General features: G+C 38.8%; 1 protein-coding gene across 1 annotated transcript in view; it reads right to left on the bottom strand.

Annotated features, from left to right (window-relative positions):
- The window catches only part of pth2r (parathyroid hormone 2 receptor), an 87,636-nt gene extending 60,970 nt beyond the window's left edge, over nucleotides 1–26,666 (bottom strand). Inside the window, exons 1-4 of the mRNA XM_004082021.4 lie at nucleotides 26,220–26,666; nucleotides 22,694–22,799; nucleotides 8,226–8,336; nucleotides 5,843–5,967 (exon numbers count right to left, since the gene is read on the bottom strand). Coding sequence (XP_004082069.2) covers nucleotides 5,843–5,967; nucleotides 8,226–8,336; nucleotides 22,694–22,799; nucleotides 26,220–26,324 — 447 coding nt within the window. The 5' untranslated portion in view covers nucleotides 26,325–26,666. The remainder of the gene's footprint in view (nucleotides 1–5,842; nucleotides 5,968–8,225; nucleotides 8,337–22,693; nucleotides 22,800–26,219) is intronic.
- Nucleotides 26,667–27,119: the final 453 nt, after the last annotated feature.

Below are 27,119 nucleotides of genomic sequence, written 5' to 3'. Positions count from 1 at the left end.
CACAGTGCACAAATATCTTTTTCATGGTTCTAGGATCTACATCAGTATGGATTACCAAATAGTTATCGATCAAGCAAAACAGAAAAACATCCATTAGATCTTCATATGCAATAATTTGGTTCATACTTTCAACAGGAAAAAAAGGTGGGCTACAACCTGGACCCAGTCCATCGCAGCCAAGTAAAAGAGCCCTTGATCACCCTATGATCAAGTTTACTAAAAGAGTTGTGATGTTTTGGGAGGTGACCACACAAGCAGTGTTAAAAAGAAACGAAAGGTTGAGTTATGTAAAAATGACAGGCAACCCACTTCTAAAAAATCCCAGCAAGTTTGTATTTGATTCATTCATCTACTCTAAAATGCTCAAACATTTCTTGACATGTTTACCTGCCTGGATGTGACATAACTTGAAAGAAGCACACCTCTAAAAATAAAACTGGAAATCAGCAAAAGAGACAAGCCCAAAAGCTTGTGGAACTGAACACTTCAGGTCTAAATCAATGGAAATTCACAGATCAAAGGCGCCATGTGAGAAACTACAGTTAGTGGAAAAACAGCCTCTTTCAGGACTAAAGGAAGTCCAACATCAAAAAGGTCTCCGTAGCTGTTTAACAGGAAAAAAAAATCAAAAGAACAACACCAGACATAATCCAGTGCAAGATTATCCACAATACAAACAGACGAGGGAAAAAGCAGCATTCTGAACTGTTTCAGGAATCAAGGATTGTTTAAATTCCATCATGGACATGCAAGACATTCAGCATTAATGAGTGTGATCACCTGTGTGACGTCAGTTCAAGATTTCAAAGAATAGGGGTGTGACGATGAATTGATTTTTATTCCTATGATCCAACAGATCGATTTTTGGGAGGCAAGATATTTATCGATTCCACCAAAACTATTAAATTATATAAAAATGTGATAAATGGATAATCTGTATAGGAAAATATTATTTGGGTTGAAACATGGTAGTTTTATTTTACTATAATGTGTAAACGACCAAGTGCATCACAGCGGACAACACACGTGATGCAGTAAAAACCGATTAAGCTATCATTTGATTTGATTTGATTTGAAATGGTTTATTTCAAGCAATCAAAGGAAGAATAATGCACAAAGCCAAACCATCAGCGGTTATAAAGTCATACAAAGAAGTCATCAAATTTGAAAAAATTAGACATTAAATAAAAGATTGCTTGAAAGGGAGTTCGAGGAAGCAAACTTATATATTCCCATCCCTTTTCTACCATAACCTTTTTCATTACAATATTTATCATTATCCGCTTCATAACTTTTTATTAGAAAGAATTAAGAATCACATGACAATTACTTAATAATTATGTAAAAATAGATGCAACTTTTCCGAAATTAACATTATCTATAATATGTGCAGATTATTTTTCATAAGAAAAATCATGACTATGATTAAAAATAACACTATATCAGAAAAAAATAGACATAACTCTGTTTCAGCAATCTTCAGAGCATATACTGATCAAGTATTGTAAATATGTGCACGGCGGATTTTTTTATGTCATCGTTGTCACTTGATTTTTTTTTGTTCGGTCAGCTCTCTTTTTTTGGAGATAATCAACTTTTAAGTCACTTTTAAGTCGCTCGAAGATTGTTGTGAGAGCAGCCGACGGCAACGTTCGTCCGCTCAGTACCCCGGAACCGGAAAACATTACAGTCCAATGTAAGGAAACACTGTGAATTTTGAAAAGAGGTGACCATACAGTGTGGTAGAGTGTTCTAATACTTTGTAATATTATTATTATTAAAACTTTAAAAATGTCTACATTTTAGGATAAGTCTCCATTATTTTTTACTTTAAACATCTGCGTGAACCCCAAACCCACACTGAAATAAATAAACCATAGTGGTCAATCGATATTCTACCTGCACCCCATACTGGGGCTGGATAAATCTGGGCCTGCTGAGCCTGGAAACATCAAGCAAACATCAGGCAACAGCCTTTACTCTACTCATTCACAACAGGACAACACAAAAACCCAAAGTCATATCAAACTTATACTTCTATGCCCATTTAAAATCAGTCTAACACAGGGATTTCAAAGCACATTGAAGCACAAAGGTGCCCACAGGAGGAAAGTTTTGAACAGAAACTCCTGCTGGTGAGGCAACAGTAACTGTGAAACTGAAAAAAAACTACATCAAAAGCTGCACTTTGAACATCCAAACAGTGAAAAAGAGTTTAAAAAAAGAAATATTCAAATGATGAAGAGCATCTAAAGAAAGACATCTGCTGTCCTTGACAGTGAAATGACTCCCTCATCAAATGCTTTGTAGCCTATGTGCAACATAAGGACAAAAAAGTGAGACCAGCTGAAGCAATACCGGTGTTTTCACACAGAAATTAGATGCAGAACCTGCCAGTCATTCACTTTGTAATTCACTGTTGTTAACTCTATGGGTAGTATTCCTGCTTTTGACAAAAAACATCAAAACAGTGCAATAGTTTAAAAATTGAAGTGCTATGGACCTAATTTGGGGTTTCTATTTTCAACTAAAGTTTAATGTCAGAAACAGGTGAGGAAGGACCCAAAATGAAGAAGACCAGAAACTAAAATATTCAATGCAACTCAAGAGTGAAAAAGGAGATGAAATGGCAATGAAAAACTGAAAACCAGACACTTATAAACTCTGAGGACAATTACCAGAAATGAAAACAGCTGTGGATGATAAACACAGACCTGGAGTGACTGACAGGAAACAACTCCATGCACCACCAAAACACCACTTAAAGACTAAACTAGACCGCAGAAACCTCACAGTTAAATACTAAGTGTCTTAATGAGCTTGGCCTTTCTTCATTATCACGTTTCCTCCTACCTTACAGATCCTCACCTGTCAGGTTCTCAGGTGTTAAAAAATTAGAACGCACCCTGCGTCTTTCCCATCTATTTCTGGTTCTCACCGGAGGAACTGGAGGCCTCTGCCTCCAAAGAAATGGTCCAACTCAAGCTCAAAAAACCTCTTCACAATTTAAATTATTATTTTGACCCGCAGCAGACTCCAATTCTTCTTTCATAATGTGCCTTTGACAAAAAGATTCCCATCAAGTACCCGGTGAAAATAAATTTTGGGCATATTGAATAAACCCCTCCCAAAAAATGACGACATCAGAGACCAAAACCCCCCCAAAAAAATGAATGGGGCCAAAATCTTTTACGATACTCAAAAAAATAATGGTTTAAATCCGCTAACAAAACACACATGTCAGGGATATCCAAAGGAAGTTTTAAAATCATTATGGGATGGCCACAGCAACTGGCTTGACAGTCATTTTGTGGCAAAGTATGAATCATTTTTCAAAAAAGAAAACTTTTGTCCGTGCGATGTTCACAAAGTTTCACAAACTGGTAAAATCTACAATTGCAACCAAAGTTTTTTTGACCTTTGACTTTGGAAAGAGGCATAAAATCTAAAATAAATAAATAAATAAACAAACAAAAAAGTTACCCGTAGCACCAACTACTAATTTTAACTCCTCCTGGGGATTTCCACCTACTGTCCCCTAATGACAGTGGGCAATTCTGAATTATGAGACTGTTCTGGCCTCAAAGCCTAACTACTGGAGCCTCATTGGGAAACTATTAAATTATTTTGGCTTTACAGTTTATAGATTTTGAAGGGCAATATCACAAAAGTGGAGTTTTCTATTGTTCACGCATTTATTTCCCAGAATCTTGTGTAAATTTAATGCATGGCTAAAGATGAACAAAACGATGCGACACAATATGACCATATTAGGAATGTGGGCGTGGTTAACAAATAAACCTCGTTTGCCAAGGAAATCCAAAAGTGTCAATTCTAATACAAATTCACTCACCTGTGATTTTTTTTTATGTCTTCCCCTTATATTAGTATTTTTTTTTATTGATATTCTGTCCACTTGTCTTCATTTTAATCTTCTTAATATTTTGTGTCTGTGTTGAATTTTGTGTTTGTGTTTATTATTGTGTAATTGATGTGATTTTGGTCCTATAGTCCTTTTTGTGGTATGTGAAGCACTTTGGGTTTTTGAAAAGTTAATGAATAGTCTTGAATGATTATTTGATTAAGGGTCTCAATTTATGAATAACTTTTACTATTTTAACACTAGCTAGAATAAACTTCCTCTGACGTGAGAAGGGTTCTTTTTTTAATGTACAAATTAAGAAGATAAAAAGAGCTAAACAGAAATGAACTGGATCAGAGAAGAAAGAAATGGAGGAAAAGCGAAAAAAATACAATTTTTAAACTGTCCAACATCTTGGTGTAAAACAGGATGTGTTGGCTCATCTTAGGTGATCAAAATATCATGGTTTGATTTTCAGATATTCAGCACGTTTAACGCAGTGGTTTCTCGGTCAAGCTGTGAGGGCTGTTTTTCTGCCTGGAACAACAGTTTCTTAGTGTGAATATACTTATTTCTTTTCCATCCTAAATCTGTTGATTCTTGATTGGGTCATAACATTCAATTTTCTCCTTTCATTCTGCGGCTGATGGGGAGCTTCTGAGAGCAGAAAAGAATATCTGAACAGATGGTTCCTGTGAAGCTTATTTTTAATCTAACTTAAATCAGTGTAAAAAAGTATTTTTTGAGTAAATTGTCGTAACAGTAATTTATCTGTGTAGACGTGCATTTATTCAGGATGGTTTCGTGACTGAAAAAAGTAAGCTGGACCGTGTTTTTCGATTTGCAAACATTTTTTCCACATCTCAGACTCCCAGATTAAGCTTTTTAAAATTGTATACTGCCATTTAACAATAGTACCACATTTTCATAATATTCTAAATGGAACTTTTAATTCACATCATAATTTAAGTGCTGTCTGTGTAGATTCTAGGGGTAGGATTACATACAAGTTTGGTCAATTCAAGCAATGAGCCAAACTTTGATGAGTAAATCAAACTCTATATTACAATTATTTTATTATATAGACTTAATATGTCATCTTTGTGCTGTATGTATAAGTGCAGATATGTCTATAATTTGGAGCAATTACCATGTCAAGACAAAAAGATAGTATTGTTTTCCTTTTTTCATTTTCTAATTATTTTATGCATCAATATATCATGTAAATTTGATATATATATATATTTTTATAATTGAGATAAACTAATTAATCAATCAGATCCTCATTTATCCAGATTGATCATAGTAGGTCAACTGGACTTATTTTATCTCTTTTAAACGTTTCACTGCTTCTCTTTATGATATATTTTCCACAACCCTATTCTAACCAAAATCCTGACACAGCATGTTAGCAAAGCTTAAAGCACGGTGGTGGAGGGGGAGTGGTTTGGGCTTGCATTTTAACCACAAGAAGTGGAGAAAGCTGGATCATTCAACAAAACAAGACAATTGTTTGTTAACAGAAGGTGACAGTTGGCAAGTTTGAGATGTATTTACCAAAAAAATATCTTTGTGTTTTCTAAAAGTTAATAAAAAAAAGTTAACAGAGCTGCGACAAATTGGTGATCTAATTTGAAAGGCTTATGGCATCATAGGGGAAACAGAGGTAGTTTTACACATTCTAGCTCTTGACTTGATTTTTTTCTTTCAAAAGTAAAAACTTTTCCATCTCAGGCTGTGTTGTATATTGTATTTTTCCTTTTTATTTCCTTAAATATGTCTTGATGCTCCAAAGTTAGACTTGAAAAGACTTTCTATATAAAATTGCATAACAAAAACATGTCATTTGGTTTGCCAGTCAAAGACCCTCAGCTGCATGAAGCAACAGGAGTGCACTTGTAGACTTGTGTGTGCGTCTGAGTCTGAGTAAAGCTATAACAGTATCTGCTTCTGTAAGTACTTTTCAACAGTAAAACTTACTCTTGCCTCCTCATCTTTGAAAGGCTGGAGAAAGCTGAGACACTCTGAGTAGTTTGTCCATGTTTTGTTCCACTGTTCCACAAAAACCCAGGACCCGTTGACATCGCACTTCCTGTAAGCGTGTCCTGTAAACAAACACTTTCATTTAGAGTTTTGAACAAAACTTTATAAACAAACAAGGTTTCAGAGAAACAAAAAGGAACACTCCAGGGTTCAACTCACTGATAACATTCTATACCATGGGCCGGGTGAATACTCGATTCTGATTGGCTGCTGAGTGTGAATTAAAAAGTGATAATCCGCAGTGATAATGCACACCATTAAAAGAAGTTCTGGTCACATAGCTTAAATGATCTGTATCACTGCAGTGGCTTCTTTGAAACAAACTTTTGCTTCATCATCTGGACAAAAACAAGCAGTAAGAGGTGAACTTTCTCTCTGAACTGATGCTTTATTTAACCTTTTGTGACGATCAGCATATATATCGCTTTTTTTTTGCCGCTGCAGTCATATTCATGAATGCGCAATTCCATAACCTCCTAATTATCAGCAATGCAAACTATCATTTTCATTCATCTTCTAACTCTGCCTTTCCGGGTCACGGGGCTGCTGGAGCCTATCCCGGCCACTTGTGGGCGAAGGCTGGGAGCATCCTGACCAGGTTGCCAGTCTGTCACAGGGCCACAATCACACACATTCACACCTATGGGCAATTTAGAGTAACCAGTTAACCTACAAAGCATGTTTTTGGACGGTGAGAGGATGCTGGAGTCCCAGGAGAGAAAACGCAAGAACAGGGAAAACATGCAAACTCCACACAGAAAGGTCCCCCAATGATGCTCTGTTTCAGGTCCCCAGCCGGGACTCTTGCTGTGAGACGTATGCAATGTGTAGAATCTGTCAGTCATGATTAGATGTGTCTGTGAAGGTATTACAAAGGAACACCTGATTGATTTGCTTGACCTCAGTCAGTTAAATGCGCATTTATTACCACCCAAATTCTTAGTATCTTTGAGCATCTTGAGTTGTGTTATAGTGAGCGAACGAGTGAGTCCAAGTTCTTCCCCTGTCTTCTCCCTATTAGGGTTGTGCCGATGGACGATATCATCGTCCATCGTGATGGGTGACTGACATCCCGATGGAAAGACACCATCGTGATGCCACGCCCCCGCCACGCTGCGAGTCGACACCATAAGCCGCGGTTACATGTACAAAATATCTTGATGGGATCAATGGTCGGATTAGAATCCAACCGTGTACCTGGGCCCAGAAAAATGTTTTCAGAATATAAAAACGTTCACTAAGGTCACACTTTCGGTCGGAATAAATCATTCGCACATGCGCAGTAGGGTTTGAAAACCGGAAGGGGATGTAAATTCCGCCGAGCTGCTTTTTTTTTTCAAAATTTATTGAATGTAACAATTCAATACAAAACGATGTTAAACAGCGCCGAGCGGCTACATACATTGACATGTCAGCTCGGTAATATACGAGACAATCTTCTAAACGTGCTTTTAATAATGTTACGGTTATTATGAAACACCTGTTCGCTCATCATTTGAATTTTAATCCGTGTGGTCAGTGCTTTTTCTGAACGGAGCCGGACAGAAGCCAGGATTAGCAGTATGCTAACACGGGCAAACAAAATTAGCTTTGGGTGGCGCTGCTTGCTGGCTGCACGTAAACATGTGGGAATAACATCAGCCTTTATTTAGTCGGGACACAACTGGAAACACAAATCCACCTGATTGTTTGAACTGTTTCTAAGGACTGAGCGACATTTCTGCTTTGAAGCACAAACCGCTGTGTGTGCTGACGATCCGAGCTGTGCTCAGACACACACTTTTAGACCCGGTTCTGAGTTCGGTAGCTCGTACCCCTAGAGCTGCGGGACGGATCGCAGTCTTAAATCTCCCACACATACCGCTCATGTAACAAAGCACCCCCCCTCCCGTCCAATCAAACACAAAGCTGGAAGTCCGCGCTCCGCCGGTCCACTTCACTAGTTAAGTGCAGGAGCGGACTACTTCTTTTCTATTTTGTTTGTTACTTTTTTTTGTCAAAGTCACTTCCCTCAGTTTATACTGGATCATCGCGGATTAGTCATTAGTTGGGAAATAAAATAAAAAAAGTAAAAGAACGAATAGCAATTATATAAGAACGAAAAATGTAAAAATAGCCCCCCCCCCGACAATGTCATCGTCCATCCCGATGGTTGACAGCAAACATCGTCAACGGCCAATTTAGGGGACATCGCCCAACCCTACTCCCTATCCCTACTCTTCAGATCAATTTAGCTTGAATGTTAAAGTTCAAGCAAGCTTAAATCTTGCTTGAAATTTTAACATTGGAGGATTGACAGAAGAAAAAGGCAGTAGTTAACCTTTGTGATTGAAGTCGTAGATGTAAGATGGACAGGGAACCTCTGTCACCTGTCCAGGGGAGCCGTGAGGCCAACAAATAAGACCATCCCAGTCTGGAGGGCACACTTCATCTGCAGGAGAAGGAACATAGAGTTACATTCATGAAAAATGATTGATCTTATTTATGTATCCAGAAGAAAAACCCTTGATGATGAACAATCTGGATTATTATTATTATTACATATATTAAAAGAAAGATACATAAAAAGAAAAAAACAAATATCTGCAATGATTATATTCAGAGTAAGATAATAATGTGGAATTCTGTATTTCCATCATCATGTAACAAAGAATTAAAGTTTTGATAGTAGTCTAAAAACTAGTGGCAGAAAAATTCTAGACACGCATTCTCTTCCTGATAAAAGGTTTTTAAGTACCTGAACCGAGACAAATAAGAAAGATTCAGACTTTATACTTTATACTTTATTCGGATACACTTTGATTTAAAACCATCAACTGGCTTCCTTGGATTTACAGGTGCATTATGGACAATCATGTAGCCTTTCCTTTCAATCATAATGTTTAGACTTTACCTTGAAAGCAGGAGGATGAACTGCTGAAAACTAAAGCAAAGCCACAATGCAGAGTTTAAAGACAGCAATGACTCATGAGCAAACAAACCTTAACGATGGACAAAGCCCTTCTGACATTCAGTTCATTTTTCTTAAACCTAATCTTTTAATTATTTTATTGTGTTTTATTGTTTGTGTATTAATGTGTAAGTGGGATTATGGGATTTTTTTGTTCACTTTGAGTTATTTATCTTTTTAAATGTGGAGGATTCGTGAAACATATCTGCTTTCAAAGAAAATATAGCAGCTGCAGCAGTGTTATGGATTAAATATTAAAAGGATTTCATACAAAAGCATCAGACAAAAAAAGTAAGAGTAAAAGAAAATCAAAGATAAACTCAAAGAATACAGACAGCAGTGACGTATTTTTTCCAATTGTGTTGTTAAAGGGAGGATAAACACTGTAATTGATGTGACAAGGTCTAAGACTGTTAAAACTGTTAAAGAAAAGAAACTAATCAAATTAACTTTTGCTGGTTTGTTTGAGCGGCTTGACCAGTCGGATTCATGTTGTCAAAGAGACAACACGCAGGAGAGGCTTAAAGTTGACACGGGCATGTGACATGCATTCAAGAATCTTTCTTAAATGCACATTTAGCCCATAGTGTTCACACTGGACAAGTAGGGAGGGGCTTCTTCTTTGTCGTTTTCTACTGTTTGCTGGCACTACAGTTCACCATCTACAGTTGTAAGAGGCTTGGTGTGAAGTGTCAAAGCGGTGCAAATCTTGCTGCATGCTTTTTCTTTCACAGCTATATTCCAATATATGAAATATGTTGTGTCATAAAATTCTGGCCAGGAATAAACCACACTTACTAATTTCTCCTTTATGACCTTTTTCTTGAATTAAAGGAGAAGTCATCCAAATGTGAATACCTCATTGGTCAAAGTTTAACCTGGTTTAACTTTCAATGGCAGCAGGTTTTATACATAGAGCACGAAAACTGTAGAAGAACCTTCCGTGAACACAAGAGTTTTGAACAAAAAAGCTAAAAAAACGCATACACACACATTTACATAGGCTTCTCACTGGAAGTGGCTGTTGCTGAGGGCAGTGTAAATGTACCTATTTGTGCAAAAGCAGGTCAAAAGAACATAAACCTGAAAAGTTAACCTTAACAAGGTTAAATAACACAGCTGGAATGACTAAATCCTTAGTCAAATGAACCCATGCGAAGGGATGACCCGTTCGGGTGTTGCAGTGGTCCGGTTCGTGGAGGGTCATTAAGAGGTGTGGCCAAATTTTAGGAGTGCGCAGATGTGTCTTCCAGTTCCCTTCAGGCTCCTACAGCCACCTTAATGATGTCATGAAAATGGAACGTACCATTGTGTTGCGTGTGGAAAGTGTATCGTGAATAACTGGATAATGGATCAGGGTGCACTGAAGGTCTACATGAACAGCACTACTGGGCTATGGGCGCAGAAAAAAGAAAAAAATCATACGTGTCAATGTGGCTGCATCTCACATCTCACCTATTTAATTCTTATTTATTGCATGCTGTATAAGTGCTTGGTATGACCTGTCACCTGCAGCATGCCCATAGAAAATGAGCATGAACCTTTTCACTCTACAGGCTCACCATCTATAACTGTGATCAAAAATATCATGCTAGGATCCAAAAGGTGTGAAGGAAAAACTTTGAATGTTTGGCAACTTCCAGGAGGGAGAACTAAGCATAAAATGAGATCTAAAAAAAAACGCGCCCCTCTTACCCTCCGCGGGTGGTTTCTCCTCCAAGCTCGGGTCCTCTACCAGAGGCCTGGGAGCTTGAGGGTACTGCGAAGTATCTTAGCTGTTCCTAGCACTGCGCTTTTCTGGACTGAGAGGTCTGAGGTCTTTCCGGGTATCTGTTGTAGCCACTCCTCCAGCTTGGGGGTTACTGCCCCGAGTGCTCCAATTACCACAGGCACCACTGTCACCTTCACTTTCCATGATTTATCCAGTTCTTCTCTGAGTCCCTGGTATTTCTCCAGTTCCTATAGTCCTTCTTCCTGATGTTCCCATCGCTTGGCAATGCCACATCCACCACAACGGCTTTCCTCTGTTCTGATATACTGAACCAAGATAACAGTGAGCATCGGATGTGTGATTGAGTCATTGCCAGTCAGGATCCTATTCGCACACAGACACACAAACACACACACACTGAAACTCTATGTATACTGTTCTGATAAAGCTATCAGATGAAGGGTTCTTTACTAATTTTTTTATCCAAACAAAAATTTTTATGAAATGGTAAATGTTGTATACTTATGTGGCTCTTTTCTACCTTGCTTTAACGCTTTAATATGTCAATATGTCATTGCCAATACCTACATAACACAAGCTCTTTGAACTACCATAACTGACCATTTATGCAATATGCTACGGTCGCAAACACACAAGTTATAATCTGACCAATCAGATGCAATCAGATGCGATTAAAATAGATGGAGCCTGCTGGCCCCCACGTCCAACGTTCAAAACGTTTGGCTGACAGATGTCTTGTAGCCCACTTTCAACAAGAGGTGTGGAACTCCAACAAGCTTACTCCTGATTTGCGAGAGCGCTTCCCATAGAGACACTGACCGACTCAGAGCAATCACTGCTTACCAATGACGTCTGGTTCAGCTTTACATAACAGCATAGATTTAAAGTGAAGTGTCAGTTCAGTGTCAACTTTTTAAAATCTTGAGTATTTTAACTTACATGAAAGCTAAACCGGATCTTTACGCAGAGTTAAAACTCAGTTTAAAGTTTGGAAATGCGTGTTCAAGTGACCAATGAAAAGTTTTTGTAAACTAACGTTTATGCTCGTTTTGGGGCTTCCACATTCAAAACTCTCGCATTCTCGGGTCACTACGCCAGTTTTTAAGTCAAGTTTTGACTATTGAACATGTGTCAAAAGTTAAACCAGTTGAACTTTGACCAATCAAAGTCTCTGACTTGGTAGGGACGTATGGGCAGCGTCCTTTTCAAAACACGGAAGAACCAACCATTTGAAAGTTGATCATGAAATAGAAATTGTTTTCAGTTGTGCCTGATCAGAATGATAAAGCCAAGGTTTTCATTTATCAGAATAGAGCAGTGAAAGAAAAGCCTGGGGAAAGATTCACCAGATTAGTGCACTAGATAGTACGTTCTTGAATGTCCATCACATGCTCGGTGTGTACGTAGCATTAAAAAGCAAGACGGATATATTGGTATACACGGAGGTTACGTAATGAAATGCTTTCATTAGCAAAAGTGACCAGGTTCATGTGGCATTAAAATAAGAAAACATGCTAAATGTCATTTTCATAAACATTTGTGTTTGTATGTTTATTTTTTATTTGCTGGGTTAGATAAAAACTGCTCATACATGGTCAATTTGTGAATAAAAACCAATTCTACAAAGATGTGAAACTAAAGCAGTACACATTATTGTGTAGTAATTAAAGGGTCTATATCGGGGCTGCTCATTCCTGGTCCTTGAGATGAACCACACTGCATGTGTTCCAGCTCTCCCTGCACTTCTTGCTTCTGATTACCAGGACCAGGTGTGCTCATTCAATCAGAATTTGGAGTTATCTGATTGAGCTTATCAGCAGCTTGCAGGGCTTGAAGATCTGAAAAACAGTCAGGGTGGTAGATCTCAAGGACCAGGAATGAGCTAACTTGGCTTTATCATGCTTTTCTTAAACCTTTCAGAGTAAGCTATATCCATATATATGATAACTTTGGTACACTAAAGAACAATTTTTTAAATGAAATGTTTGTTATTGTTGCAAAACATTGTCCTACCTGGAAGTAAGACGACTTGATCTGTGAGGCACCGGCTTTTGCCAACATCCAAACTTTTCCAAAGATGGATGTACATAGTGTACACATAAAATGCAAAAGGTTTGCCGATCACCACTAGCTCCGTGGAGAAAGTGGGTACCTGTAAACCTGGGGGCATTGATGGCAGCGAAGACTCTTACTGGAAGAGACTGTTCCTCACTTTGTGACATCACAATGTGAGAACCCACTAGTTTTCATGGATTGGGAGGGGCTGGTGCTCAGAGAGCAGGTTTTTAAAATGAATGCTCAGAAATAAGTAGATAAATCAAAATACCGCTTTGGGATTGTTTTTGTAAGAAATTAAGATAGTACAGTTAAAAGCACAAAAAGTTGGTTTTGCATGATATTGGCCCTTTAACTAAGAGGAAGAGGAATATAGACCTTTTTCACACTTCCGCATTTTTCGACCGGAAATACGTCAATGACGTGTAAAACAACTTCCTGTTAGCATAGCAGCAGATGTGAAGAATGGCAGAGTCGAAGAGTTGCAGTCTCTGTTGTGTTCCAGGCTGTTCGTCTTCCAACCAAAAACAGCCCTACCTTTCATTTCATTATTTTCCTGTGGATCCAAACCTGAAACCCAAATGGATATAGGCGATCCGAAGAGATGAAGGGCATAGTTTTAATGTAAACACAGGTAGCACCGTCTGCTGCCGGCACTTCGCTCCGGATTGTGGTGCGGCTGCGTCGTTCATCGCCTGAAGAGTGGTGTTGCCCCGAGTATTTTCCCTTGGAACAACTTTACTGATCCTTTGAGAAGGGAGTCAGTATATGACAGAACCTCAAACGTCAGGCTATGCAGCTGTGCTGTGAAGATAGCGACACGGTGGCTAAGCTAAGGCAGTAAAGATGGATCACGACTACGTGACACACCCACCTGCAGGTAAGGTTGTTCATAATCTGTTTGGTTAACGTTAGTCAACTATGTGTACCGTTATTGGATAAATGCATTTCTACCTGAACAAATTAATATTTATAATAAAAGCTGTTCATGCTCTCACCTATTTTAATTACATGTATTTAATTTAATCACTTTTGAGTATTTTGTCATTTTGTATTTTCCTTAACAAAAATAAATGAAATGTTGTTGTTACTCTTTCGGCTTTTCCCGTAAGGGGTCGCCACAGCGAACGAGTCGCATGGTAAACTTGGCAATGTTTTACGCCGGATGCCCTTCCTGACACAACCCTCTCAAATGAAATGTATTTGTAATTAAATACTTGACATACTTTTCAAAACATGATAACTGTGTTGTGTTGAAAGGTAGCATAAATATATTAAGACTGATTTTTTATTTCTTTATCTTCACAGGTGCTCTGGATGAGGCTTTGGATTACATCCATGACTTAGAAGCCAAGTTCCTTTGCTGCAGCCAGGAGACAATGTCATGGCGGACAAAGAGTTCCTCGTTCAAGATTTCCTTACTGACATTGAATCGAAGATCATCATTCCACCTTTTAAGCTTTCAGCTCAATTCAGCAAGGAGGAAACAGAACAAACCGCAGCCATCACCCGCCTCAGAATTATAGAGGAAAGAGTGATCAGTAGGATAAAGTCCTTTCACATCTGGGACTCTCCCGTGCCACTCACACTGATGGGCGGTGTGAATCAGATCTGGCTTAACTGCCGTGTTTTGGCAAATTGTCATGGACTTTTTTGTTTTGAAGAGTGAATTAATGTTTGGTATGTAAATAATGTATAATGTGCAAATAGTATGGAAAAATTTAGTGTTTCCACATAATCTTAAAATCTAATTAAATATAATTGTTATATTCGTAATATTTTTCTGTTGAAATGTGTCTTTGACTACACAAAAAAATTAGATGAACAAATAAAACAATTTTGGTCAAAATTGTGCCTCATTTAATTTTTTGGTATGCGTAACAACTGATTAATCACAACTCAAATAACATCAAACATTTACAATAAAAAATAACATTACAGATCAACAGTAAGACAGAAGGCTGAACTGATTGTTAAAGACAAGATAAGTGTAATTTAAGGTATGCATTCATACATTTGCCATAATATATCTCCAAGTTCTCTTTCATTCCATCTCAGAAACCCCATCTAACACAGCCTTGAGAGGTTGGGGCTGCACCTGGCATAATCTGCTTCCAGATGCCATCATATGTGAATCTGGCTGTGGTCCTACACAAGAGAAATACAACACACAAAAGTTAGACATAAGTGTATAACTACATTTAAATTTAATTCATTATATCTGCTGTAACCATAATTAGGTTAGTCATAAGATTAGAAAAAAAAAAAACGTAACTTGCTCACAAAGCAACAAAAAGTTAATCACCTGTATATGCCTTGTACAGTGTGGACCTCCGACCGTCCCTGCCAACTGTTTTGGGCCATTGCACCACCAGCTCACTAACCGGTTCAGGATGGATTCACCAAATTTTTGGGTGTTATGTTAATCTCATGCCTTTTCACTTAAACATGCAAACAACACCTTCACTTCGATGTGTTATGCCTTATATTACAAATTAATAACACCAGGATTTACAGTTGACGTAAACACACAGAGTTACCGGTCATGCGGCTATGGCTAAAGCTAGCTGAAGCTTACCTTGGTAATGGTGGATAAACTCTTTGTGGACGAATTTATATCGCTTATCCAATTTGTTTCCTTTAGTGGACGAATGCATCTTCACACTCTTCATCACATCGGTGCTGGTGAACTTCGGAACACAACTCAGGCTCTTCGAAAACACTCTAGGCTCTGCCATTCCTCCGCCAGCGAAGCATAAACCGGAACTAGGTTTACACGTTGATGACGTAGTTCCGGTTTTTGCGAAAAAGGTCTATTGAGAGGAACTAAATATTATCTGTCATATATATATATATATATATATATATATATATATATATATATATATATATATATATATATATATATATACTGTTTATTTTTATATACAGTGTATATATCTATATAGATTTCTGTATAGATATATATAGATATATATATTAGGCCTGCACAACATACCGCAAATTTATAGTGATCACAATGTCCAGCTCTGCAATATGCATATCGCAATAAATTGTTAACCCAAAATGTGTTAAAACAATCTTATGGCAGCTTGAAGCATTTAACTAAGCAAATAAATCCCTTTATGCTTTGACCAATCAGATGGACGCCTTCCCATTGTTCACCAATCAGATGGAGGCCTATTTTGTTAGATGTTTGTCACCTATGTTGATGACGGTCATCTGGAGTATAATTTTTTTAAACTGTTGCAATGAAATGGGAATGATGTTTTTTGTTATTTTTCTATTTGTTTATATACCGCACATATATCGTAATCACAATATTAATGTCTAATATCGCATATCGCATGTTTTCCTCATACCTTGAAGCACTAATATATATATATATATTAGGGCTGCACGATATGAGGAAAACTCGCGATATGCGATATTTAAGATTACTAGAAGGAGCTGCATTTCCAGAAGAAAATGCAGGGTTGAATGCTGTACTGCTGAATGAAAGCTGAATTAGCTGAAGAAATGGCTTAACTGTACTGGGAAAACCTTGAAAAGTTAAATGTGCAAAAGTCCTAGCAGGAATAAGCTGAAAAAGTTGAACATTGTAATAGTAGAATGGCTGAAATAGGTCAAAATTTGTAGGACTTAAGCATGAAAGCTGAAATTGTTGAAAAAATGGCTGAATTGTTGAAAATTTGAAGATGTTGCTAAAATGGCTAAAAGTACTAGCATTGTAATCAGCATCATCAACTGACTCCCAAAAACACGTTGTTTGAGAGTATTATATTGGTAAAAGCTACATGTTCTAAGTTGATAGAAAATCCACTCTTTTCAAAATGGCGGCTTTTCTATTGATTTTATCTCCATAGCAACCATTTTATGTTTGGGTCGCCTGGAGATGAGGAACAAATCAACGTCGGTTTCAGATGAATCGGAAAAAGTAAACTTTTGGACGTCCTTAGCAACGAGCTTTGTTTGCTAACCACGCCCACATTCCTTATATGTCCAGATCCAGTGAATTTCAATATGTTCAGGTACAGCCATGGATGAAGTTTATTGCAACATTTGCTTCAGATTTTGTCAAAAAATGCCCACCAAACAGTAGGTTGTGTTGCCATCCCATAATAATTTCAAAACGTATGTTGAAGTCCAAAGCCTTGTGAGCATTTCAATGTTTGAACGGTGCCTCTAGCTGAAAGCTTATTAAAGTTATAATGCTTGAAAGCAACAAAGGTTTTCAAGGATTCTCCATGTATTTAAATGAAGCAAAAATCTTGGAAAATCCTGGAAAATCTTGGAATATCTTGAAAAGTTCAAAGATTATAAAGACTAAAAGTCGTAGCTGAAAGGAATAAGCTGAAAGGGTTGAACATTGTAATAGTAGAAGGATTAAAATACGTGAAAGTTTGAAGAAGTTTAAAATTGCCTCACATTTTGGCACAAAATGGCCGCCAAACTGTAGGTGGTGTTGCCATCCCATAATAATTTTGAACCTTATGTTGAAATCCAAAACCTTGTGAACATTTCAATATTTGAACGGTGTCTCTAGCCAAAAGAATGTTAAAGTTACAATTGTTTAAAGAAGCAAAGGTGTGGCCAATGGAGCAAAAACATTGGAAAATCTGGGAATATCCGGGAATATCTGGAAAAGTTCAAAGATTTCAAGGACCAAAAGTCATAGCTGAAAGGAATAAGATGAAAGGGTTGAACATTGTAATAGTAGAATGGTAAAAATAGGTGAAAGTTTGAAGAAGTTTAAAATTGCCTCACATTTTGGCACAAAATGGCCGCCAAACTGTAGGTGGTGTTGCCATCCCATAATAATTTTGAGCCTTATGTTGAAGTCCAAAACCTTGTGAACATTTCAATATTTGAACGGTGTCTATAGCCAAAATAATGTTAAAGTTACAATTGTTTAAAGAAGCAAAGGTGTGGCCAATGGAGCAAAAACATTGGAAAATCTGGGAATATCCGGGAATATCTGGAAAAGTTCAAAGATTTGAAGGACCAAAATGTCATAGCTAGAATAAGATGAAAGAGCTGAACATTTTCATAGTCGAACGGTTAAAATAGGTGAAAAATTGTAGAAGGAGTTTAACTGTGAACTTCTGCACGAAAAATTCTCCATGTATTTCAATGGAGCAAAAATTCCCGGAAAACCTGGAATATCTTAAAAAGTAAAAGGATTTGAAAAACCAAAAGTCATAGCAGAAATAAGCAGAAAGAGCTGAACATTTTAAAAGTTGAATGGTTACAATCGGTTAAAAATTGTAGAAGGAGTTAAGCGGCGAAAAACGGCGGAAGATAGGCGTAAAGAATAATAAATAAAGAGAAACAGGAAAACAAAGGGTTGAATGCTTTACAGCATTCAACCAAATATTGCGATAACGGTATAAGGTTATATGTATATATATATATATGATATAAGTATCTGGATTTTGTCAGCTCATCTGCTTTGTCATCCTCTTGTTTTGCCTCATTGTTTGTTCATGTCTATTTTTTAGTGTTCAGTTCCTATTAAATTTATTAATAAGCCCTCTCTTCTGGATTTTTGGGTCTTTCATCATTGTGTTTGTCATAAACTCTTTAAATTTCTAATGAATATTCTGCAAGTTTTTTTTTTTTAAAAAAAGCTCTTTCAGATTCCTTCAACTGTTGTTTTAAGTAAAAATGTCAACTGAAAGATGATTTACTTGACATAAAACATGGCTATCAATTGTGTATTTAACGTTATCCATTCAAATCTTTAAAAGCTGAATGAAAAAAAGCACTGAAGTCCAATCAAAGGAAAGTCTTAAATTATATTTTAAGAAATTAGACTAATTTCCCTAATCAATGTTATAAAAACCATGGTGCAATACATTGTGACTCTATTAGACAAAGAAAAGGGGATACTATACGATGCTAGATCTTGGAGAATAAAGGAACTTCAGCTCAATAAATCTCCAACCGATCTGCCAGTGTTATTTAAAGAGTTGCTGTTATAAATATAGAGACCTAGATCTATCTGCACATTTTCACTGATGAAACCTCTACAGATGAAACAAACGGAGGCGTCTGAACTCACTGGTCTTTTTAGTGCGGATGGGTCAGGAACTGAGGCAGTATAGAAATGAAGGCAAGAACTAGAATCATCGGTGCCACCCTAAAAATTGTTTGACTTCTAGTTTATTTTGATTATTTAAACAGAAGCCACATGCCTGGAGGTTTTTCAGTTTATCCAATGCAAAGTAATAGAAAACAAGGGTTAAGTGTAAATGTCTTAGACCTGATTAGCTTTTTGCTTTGATGCAACGAGGTTGACCTCCCACACAACTCAAAGATTTCTACTGCTTGCTTGGTTTAGTCTAAAATAACCGCTGACAATCCCAAAAAAACAGCATAAGGGTGACTAAAAGACCACTGGTAACACTTTTAAAATAGATCACAAGATGATCAGAGTGGGACTTTAAAATGTAATCCCAATACCAGTAAAAAACTAAATTCTTTCTAAAATGTGGGTTACAGTGCAACAGTGTCTTTTTGTGGGTCATTTTATCAATTGTTAATGTACTGAAATTTAACTTATTCATGCTCACGACAACATAAAAGTACATTTCAGGATTAAAAAACACATTTGACATTTCTTGTTGAGGCTAAGCCGGAAGGAAACTTTGGCTTCATTTACACTGCAGGTCTTGATGCCCAAATCGGATTTTCTGACTATATCCGATTTTTTTTGACGACCCGCTTACATCATCTTTTAAAAGTGACCCGCTTCCGATTTTTTGCATTTACACTATACAATGCTGAAACTATCAAACATAGACGTTCTGAGGACTGGGTAGCAGCATTTTCGCCTTCCACGGACCTCCTTCTGACTTTTGTGTGACTGCGGTTGTCATGGAGGCAACGCTGCGACGGAAGGAGGCGTTGCCTTGGGCGCTCCTGGATGAGGCAGGCGAACGAGAGGGGATGCGCGGGAGAGGAAAAAGGAGGGCTGCTCGGCCGGCTTATGTGCTCTCGTTGTCAGTGAGGAAGCGTTTGCAGACGTTGTGCTGTACTAACAGTCTGATCCAAGCAAAGAAATTAACGGCTTCTAGCCTGTTCCAGAGCAACGGTGTCCCGCTTAATTAGTTACCGTTTGCGTCCCGCCTGGGACCGGACCAGAAATAACAGCGGTTTCCGACTAGGGTCTGAAGCCTGAGGCTGAAAGGTAACACGCTGATGGGGCTCCATCTGTCCTCGAACAGCAAAATCAGCGCACAAAAACACCTATAATAAGTCATGTGATCTCAGTTGGTGGTGTCCTGAGTTGATGTCACGACTCACATTTACTGCGGAATATCAGATTTTCTGCTTACATGGCACACGCAAATGCACGTATCTGATTTATTTCCACATATGAATGAGGCCTGATTCTGATCTGAGAAAATCGGAATGCATGCGCTTTTTTCCTGCTTACACGTTCACCGGTCGTATCCGATCTGTGCCACATGAGAGGAAAAAAATCGGAATTGGGTCACTTGAACCACGCAGTGTAAATGTGGCCTTTGAGTGGGTTTATGTGAGTTTCTTTTTCAAGGTGGATTTTATGGTTAAAATTCATTTCATTTTCATAAAATTGTTCATCGTGGTGTTTCCCTAGTTGTAAAAGAATATTCCAGATGCTTTTTCTTCAACAGAAACAAGACTTACCAAAGCTGCATTATAACAGGGCACCTGTGCAGTTTCATTTGATGGTGACAGCTGCTCTTTTTTAGAGTTGCATGATATTGAGTCCAGTGCTTTTCTACACATGTAACTCTATAATCTTTAGTTAGAGGTATGTGTGTGTGTGTTGCTAAATACACTGCATTTGGGGATGTTATTCCCTCAAACGAAGGCCTTTTTTAAAAAATGCAAATTCAAAATCTGTTTTGTCTAAGTGTGCAGTCAGGACACATTTCCCATGCGTGTGACTCAGTATTTGTGGTTCTTGACATACAATGTGTGAGTGAAATGTTGGTGACTTTGAGGTAAAACCACGCAAGCGTGACTTTCACGAGTGGGTGACACATCACAGATGCACGTCTTAAGTACATTGAAATTATAGCCGCATCGGATTGGCACTCAAAGTTCAAAAACAACAAAGTGGCAACAAAAAAAGCAGAATAGAGGCAAGTATGGCTGAATGTGTAGTGGGGAGTGAATGAGTGTGTGTGTATGTTTTTAAATTGCCACACCCTGAAGATGGAAACTGTTCCTGAGTCTGTTGGTCCTGGTCATGATAGACCTGTAGCTCTGACCAGAGGGCAGCATGTTGAAGAGTGAGAAGGCAGAATGGGTGCAATCTTTTACGATGCCTTTCCTGTGTTCAGGGAGCGTGACAGGTAGAAGTCCTTCAGGGAGGGCAGGGGACACAGCCTCTGCGGTTCTGCCTCAGTGCACTGGGAGAACCACACTGATTCACTACGAAAGATTCCTCTCAATGCAGCAGTAGACGGTCACCAGAAGCTCCTGACTTACTTAGTTCTACTTTAAGTCCCCTCAAAAATTACAAGTGCTGATGTGTGTTGTTGTAGATGGCCTGGATGTTTGGGAGTCAGGACAGATCCGCTGAATTTTAAAAGTGCAGCTGACTAAACCCCAACTGAGCAAACGGAGCCCCCTTCTCCGTGGACAACGCTCGAGAAGCTTGTGCTTCAGAACAACACTTCTGCCTGAGTGGGTTTGGATCCCGAGGCGGGAACCGGCAGCAGGCGCCGTGGCAGGACTGCTGGGTCAGACGGGGATCAAAGAGGCATGCGGGGCGACTCGGGCCTCAAACACATCCTGCAACTCAGAGTGCTCCTCTGACTCTGGGGACTTGGCGCGCCGCGGGGCCAGTAGCGGGTTTCCGATTGCAGAAATGTGTGCTCAGTCTATTTAAACATGCATTGTGCAGCGACATATATCTCAGAGGATGTTTGATTGACCGTTCTGCATGTCCACCAAGTCATGTTCTTCTTGGTGAAGAAGATGATTCGTTGACGGATTTTCTTTTTTTTTTTTTGGTTCTTTTTCTTTGATGACCCGCGTTCTACCCAGATGTCCTTTGATCGCGATCAACTAAATGATCAGCCCCACCACACTGGTGTCGTCTTCACAGAAGTTGCTAGAGTGGACTGCGTACTCATTCACTCGCTCACTAAGTTTCTAGGTTAGTGGTAGGGGTGAAATTTTCACTCAAAGGTCCAGCAAGAAAGAAGAATTGTGAAAACGATCTTCTCCTTGCAGTTCAGGACTGCTATGGGACAAATATTAAGGGGACATTTAAAAAATTAGACATTGCTTTAATTATTTGCACAAGGTATTTTTTACATTTTCCAGTCATGTACTCTTTTTAAAATTGTATTTTTAGTAGCGATCATTCTGTTTTTCTGTTTTTCAGGTGTAGTGGTCTGGCAAAACACTGAATAGATGCCCCCGACATGGTTTGCACAGCCTGTTTACCTGGAAATCAAAGCAGAATTTGATTTTTCTTAATAAATGGGTCTCCAGCCTTTTCACAGAAGCCGTAATATCTCAGCTTCTGGGACAGGACTCATTACCTTGGAAACACATACAAAATGAGCGTGACTTCTTTATTTTCTGGAGCCAATAGATGAGACACTTGTTGCTTTCAGAAGTGCCCACACATAATTTTACCACATTATGTGCGCCTGGAACAGTTTAGTGGTCAGAGGTCATTTCTGTGACACAGCTGTAATTTTTATTTCATAAAAGTTAGTTATAATTTAGAGCTTTTGAGAAGTGTTAAAGCCACAAGTAACACAGAGAATATTTAAATCAAACTTTATTTTTGTTATAGCCAGTCTTTTATAATGAGGTTATTAAATCAATCAGTTTACTTTCCAAACCCACCTAATCCCCCCTTGTGATAATGGGGACGCTGGAGCCTATCCCAGCCACTGAGCAAGAATCTTTTGGCCAAACAAAAAAAAATCTTGAAATCTGAGTCTTTCATTTGTTCTTCAATTTAGAAGGAAAAAATGTGTTTAAATGTTTCAGTCATTGTCTTTATTTAATGTACTTTAAAAGAAGAACCATGTACCTGTGGTTGTTGGTTCCATGCTGGAAAGGTTCTGGTAACACTGGATTTTGACTTCATACAGGATGAGCATCTGCTCCTGCGCAGAGAGGGGACCATCGAACCCCATCTGTGATGGACAACAGAAAGCAGATCTGTGACCCCGCTAACAGTTTGGAAATAAATCACCCATCACTTCAAACGTCAAAACACATTTGGGCCAACTTGGAGTCGTCCATCTGCTCTGGACAGATGGAAAACAGGAAGCAAGAAAAGATTCAACAACAACAACAAAAAAACAAATGAGTTATTTCACAAATCTTGAATAATTTATAAACAAAACTTATTTTTGTTCATACATACTTGGGATTTTTTTTAAATAACCAAAGATTTGTATGTCTTTAGTTTTAAAGCAAATTTAGATTTAGATGAGGCCCTAATGTCTTGACAGATTTCCAGTACTTGAGGATTTACAACTTCAATGTGTACGTACCGGCTCCCTCATTGATAATTAGGAAGAATTATCCAGAGCTCAGCATTCAGTCCTAAGTGAGGTTTAGGCTCTAGTACAACAACTTCTACCAAAGATTTCTGAGAAGAGATTTTAATCTCAAAAGAAAATTGAGATCAGATCCTTCTGTGACCACAAAAGCTAACAAGAATTTTGCTGTCTGAAGAAAACAAAACTGTACAAAGCTGTCATAAAACAATGAAACAATAGACGAAAAGACAATTAAAAGTAAAATTATAGAAGAAAAATAAAACATACATAAAGGAGTAGAATTCTTGTTAGTTAGTAAAAAATACTAAAAGAAATTAGACATCTCCATCTCAGTTTGAGTTCCAGAAAGAAGATGCAGCCGAAGGTTCCACGGCGTTGCTGGAGCCTATCCCTGCTACAGTTGGGCAAAGGTGGGGTACACCCTGAACAGGTTGCTAGTCTGTTGCACGGCCACATGCACAACTAAGGACAATTTAGAATCCCCAATTAACCTACGAGGCATGTTTTTGGACTTTGGGAGGAAACTGGAGAGTCCGTAGAAAACTCACACATGACACTATCTCCACACGGAAAGGACCCAGATGGAATTGGAAACAGGACCTTCTTGCTGTAAGCCAAAAGAGCCAGCAACTACACCAACAAGCAGCCCCAGAAGGAGACTTGTTTTCCAAAATTGATCCTGACATGGGGAACAAGCAAATGAGTCACTTGAATGAACAGCATAATAACTTCTTGACCTTTTTATAGAAGAGAGCTTAATTAGGTTGAAAAAACCCCAAGAAGAGTTTTGTAGACAAGATTCATTCAGTAAAAAACACCTTCCAAAGCTAAATTAAAGTCTCTCTGCTCTGGTGTACAGTTTACCCTGAGACGACTAAAGCCGGATGTGTGTCTCAGAGGCATTCACATGTAAAACATCCCCACAGTCCAGCATGGGTAAATAAGTTGCAGATACCAGGAATTTATGAGCTCCAAGGGGGAAAAGCATTACTTATTTTTGCAATAGAATGAAGCTTCACCTTTATCTTGCAAATCAAATTTACTGAGAAGGTAGACTGCAAGGATTGAATGGGTGACTGAAGAGGAGCAACAGCAAAAAAGATTGTATCATCGGCATACAAGGGAAACGTTACGTTTGACTAATTGGTGCATAAACTATTATTTTAAATAAAAAATAAAATGGGACCTAAATGAGCCTTGAGGCACTCCTGTATAGACTTGAATAAAAAAGCTGGACCAAGCCATTGCAACACATTGGCTTCTAATATATAGGTGCTCTACCACCAAGAGGCTTGAAATGTAATAATGCATCAAGGTTTCAAGATTAATTTCAAAATTTTTCTTTTCCAAAATAAACATGTTGGGCACCCTTTGAAAAAAATTATAACAACCAATAAGTATTTAAAGTGGACAGATCACTGCAGCATTTTAGTTTCAAAAGATTTAAAGTCCCTCTCCGATCATCTTTTGATCAATTCTGAAAGCGTTCCCTGTGGTGGTTTAATGATTATGCCTTTTTTTTTAGCCAAAATCCAATAATCTGTTGTTTTCTGGGACAGTTTATGCAGAGCGGCTGTTGTTCATCAGAAATTCACCTGAGTTATGGGCAGGACTGTTGGCACAGAGTAAGCCTGCCCCATTTCCCATCACAACTTTGTTTACACAATCCCCCACTAGCTTACAGCCCCTCACAACCCCAACCTAACTTCACCGGTGCAACAAAAATGGGTCTATTCGTCTGCAACTTGATGCATCAGGATGATGCGTATAAGGGAGCTCCTGGCTCACCGTTATAGAATCCACATCACATCTAAAGTCATTTTTTAAGATCATTGTTTGGTCTGGTCTGGTGTCACAATGATTTGCATAAAGAAATACTCAGAAATGTAATTTTTAGCTTAGTTTTCCTTTTTATATGTCCTACATAAGAAAAATTCTACAAGAGCACGTTAAAACCCCCGACTTTGCATTTCTTTTTCGTAGCTGGTTTGGAGAGGTAGAGTGAGGAACTCTTCACTGCTTCTTCTGGTGTTAAAGAAGTTTAGATTTGCAGGTTCCATTCCAAAGCAAAGTGGAGAGAAAAAAACAGGAACCCCTAACTTGAATCTGTAATTCGTCCATGCCCGGAATGTGTGGATGACATTTATTAATCCTTAACAGTGACTTAAGTGACAGTGTTGTTGTGAGATGTGTTGTTCACTCTAAACGGCCACACGTGGATCCAATCAGAAAAGGTATAGTTTGTGTGTTTATTATACCTTGATAAAGACGATGAAAACGTATCTTGGGTCATTTCTATTGTTTGGTTTAAATGATATGCTCAAAATATTGGTAATGCATTTTAAAATGATGTAAAATTTGAATTTATCACAGGAAAAATGGTTGGCAGTCTGCGTTTTTGGTGATGCTGCTGAAGTCTGTGGTTTTTTCAATGGAGGCAAATTATTTAGCTTACAAACTTATCATGGAGCTCCTCACACTCAACTTTAAGCAACTTGAACCCTCACCGCTCAATGACCGATTAGGCAACAAATCCAATATGCCCGTCAGGTGCTTCCACCCTTTCCTTAATCCATTTCTCCCTCAAACAAGCCTAAGCTTAACTGTTTTAATCATTTGACTAGGGAAAATAATAAAAACGTGCAAGTCACAAATCTACTTGGAAGGAGGGCTTTTAGGGCGGGAAATGCCCTAAATCCAGAAGAAAAAAAAAGCTGAGAAAGGAGGTGCTCTCATCATGTTCATGAAAATCCATTTCTCAGAGGAGACAGTGATGTTATACACTCAGACTGGAGTCTTTCAGGCTGGGCCATGACAATTGGGAGTAAATGACTCATTTAGTCCCAGGGTGCTGACTCTGCAAAAGCTTTTGGAACATGATGGACATCCGTTCTATGTGTGTCACCGTTTCTATTACTCTGAAGATGCCAGTCTGCCTGTAACACAGTCCAAGCATCTGTAATTTACGCATAAAACGAGCGCTGAAGGCGAGAAGCGTGGAGGGAAAAACCACTAACGTGTCAGCACCACAACAAGAGCATCTCTCACCTGTGCGTCAATCCACTGCCAGTAGAGAAAAAAGTTTAAGATCCACGTCAGAAAGTTCGCACTTCCGCGGCTCTCTCTCATTCTCACCGCTGAGCACGTTTTCATGTCAGATAGTTTGTTCCATCAGTTGGATCATCTGTTAAAGCGGAGCATCACTTGTCACAAAGTTTGCTTCCCAGCTTGTTCCAACACCCCCCGATCCAAATCCGGTTCATCAAATCCCAAATCCCCACTTTAGGACGCCTCCGTGGACGCGCGCTTCTGTTCTTCTTGCCATCGCTGCTGCGGAGGAGGAGGAAGAAGAGGAAGAGGAGGAGGATGAGTCTCTGTCGCGCTGCCGCAGCTGCTCCTGCTTTGCCGTGACCAGCAGTGGATCCAAACAGCTGCCGAGCCGCTCTTTAGACGACGAGGGAGGTGTGACGTTCAAGTGCCATCACATGCCTGTGTTTCAATAGCCCAATCAGTCTGTGCGCAACCTCCACTGGAGGCGTAAATGCCCTCTTCACGCACACATTGACCCCCTTATTATGGTCTTATCCACTATTTGAAAATGTTTCCGTCCACAGTTGCGCGCTGTTCCAAGGATTTCACCTGCATACCACCAGGCGATGGCAGCAGTCTCCTTGATGCCCCCACAGCAGGTTTCTCCACTCTCTGCCTTGTCTTTCTCCACTTTTGTTTCTCTCACTAATAGACCACTGTGCCAGATTAAACCCACCACGACGGACGTCTTGATTTCCACGTGGGAAATCAGGTGGCTGAAAGGATGAGTTACTTCCATTAAGAGTCTCATGATTTAAAAAAAGAAGGATCAGCTGATGGAAAAGTGGGGAGGCAGGAGGCTCTGGTGTGGAAAGCATCTGAACGGCAGTCGTGGCTTTCTTTTGTCCTCTGCCACAT

Source organism: Oryzias latipes, chromosome 21 (genome assembly GCF_002234675.1).
Source record: "Oryzias latipes chromosome 21, ASM223467v1".
NCBI lineage: Eukaryota > Metazoa > Chordata > Actinopteri > Beloniformes > Adrianichthyidae > Oryzias > Oryzias latipes.
This window is presented reverse-complemented; position numbering and strand designations above follow the sequence as displayed.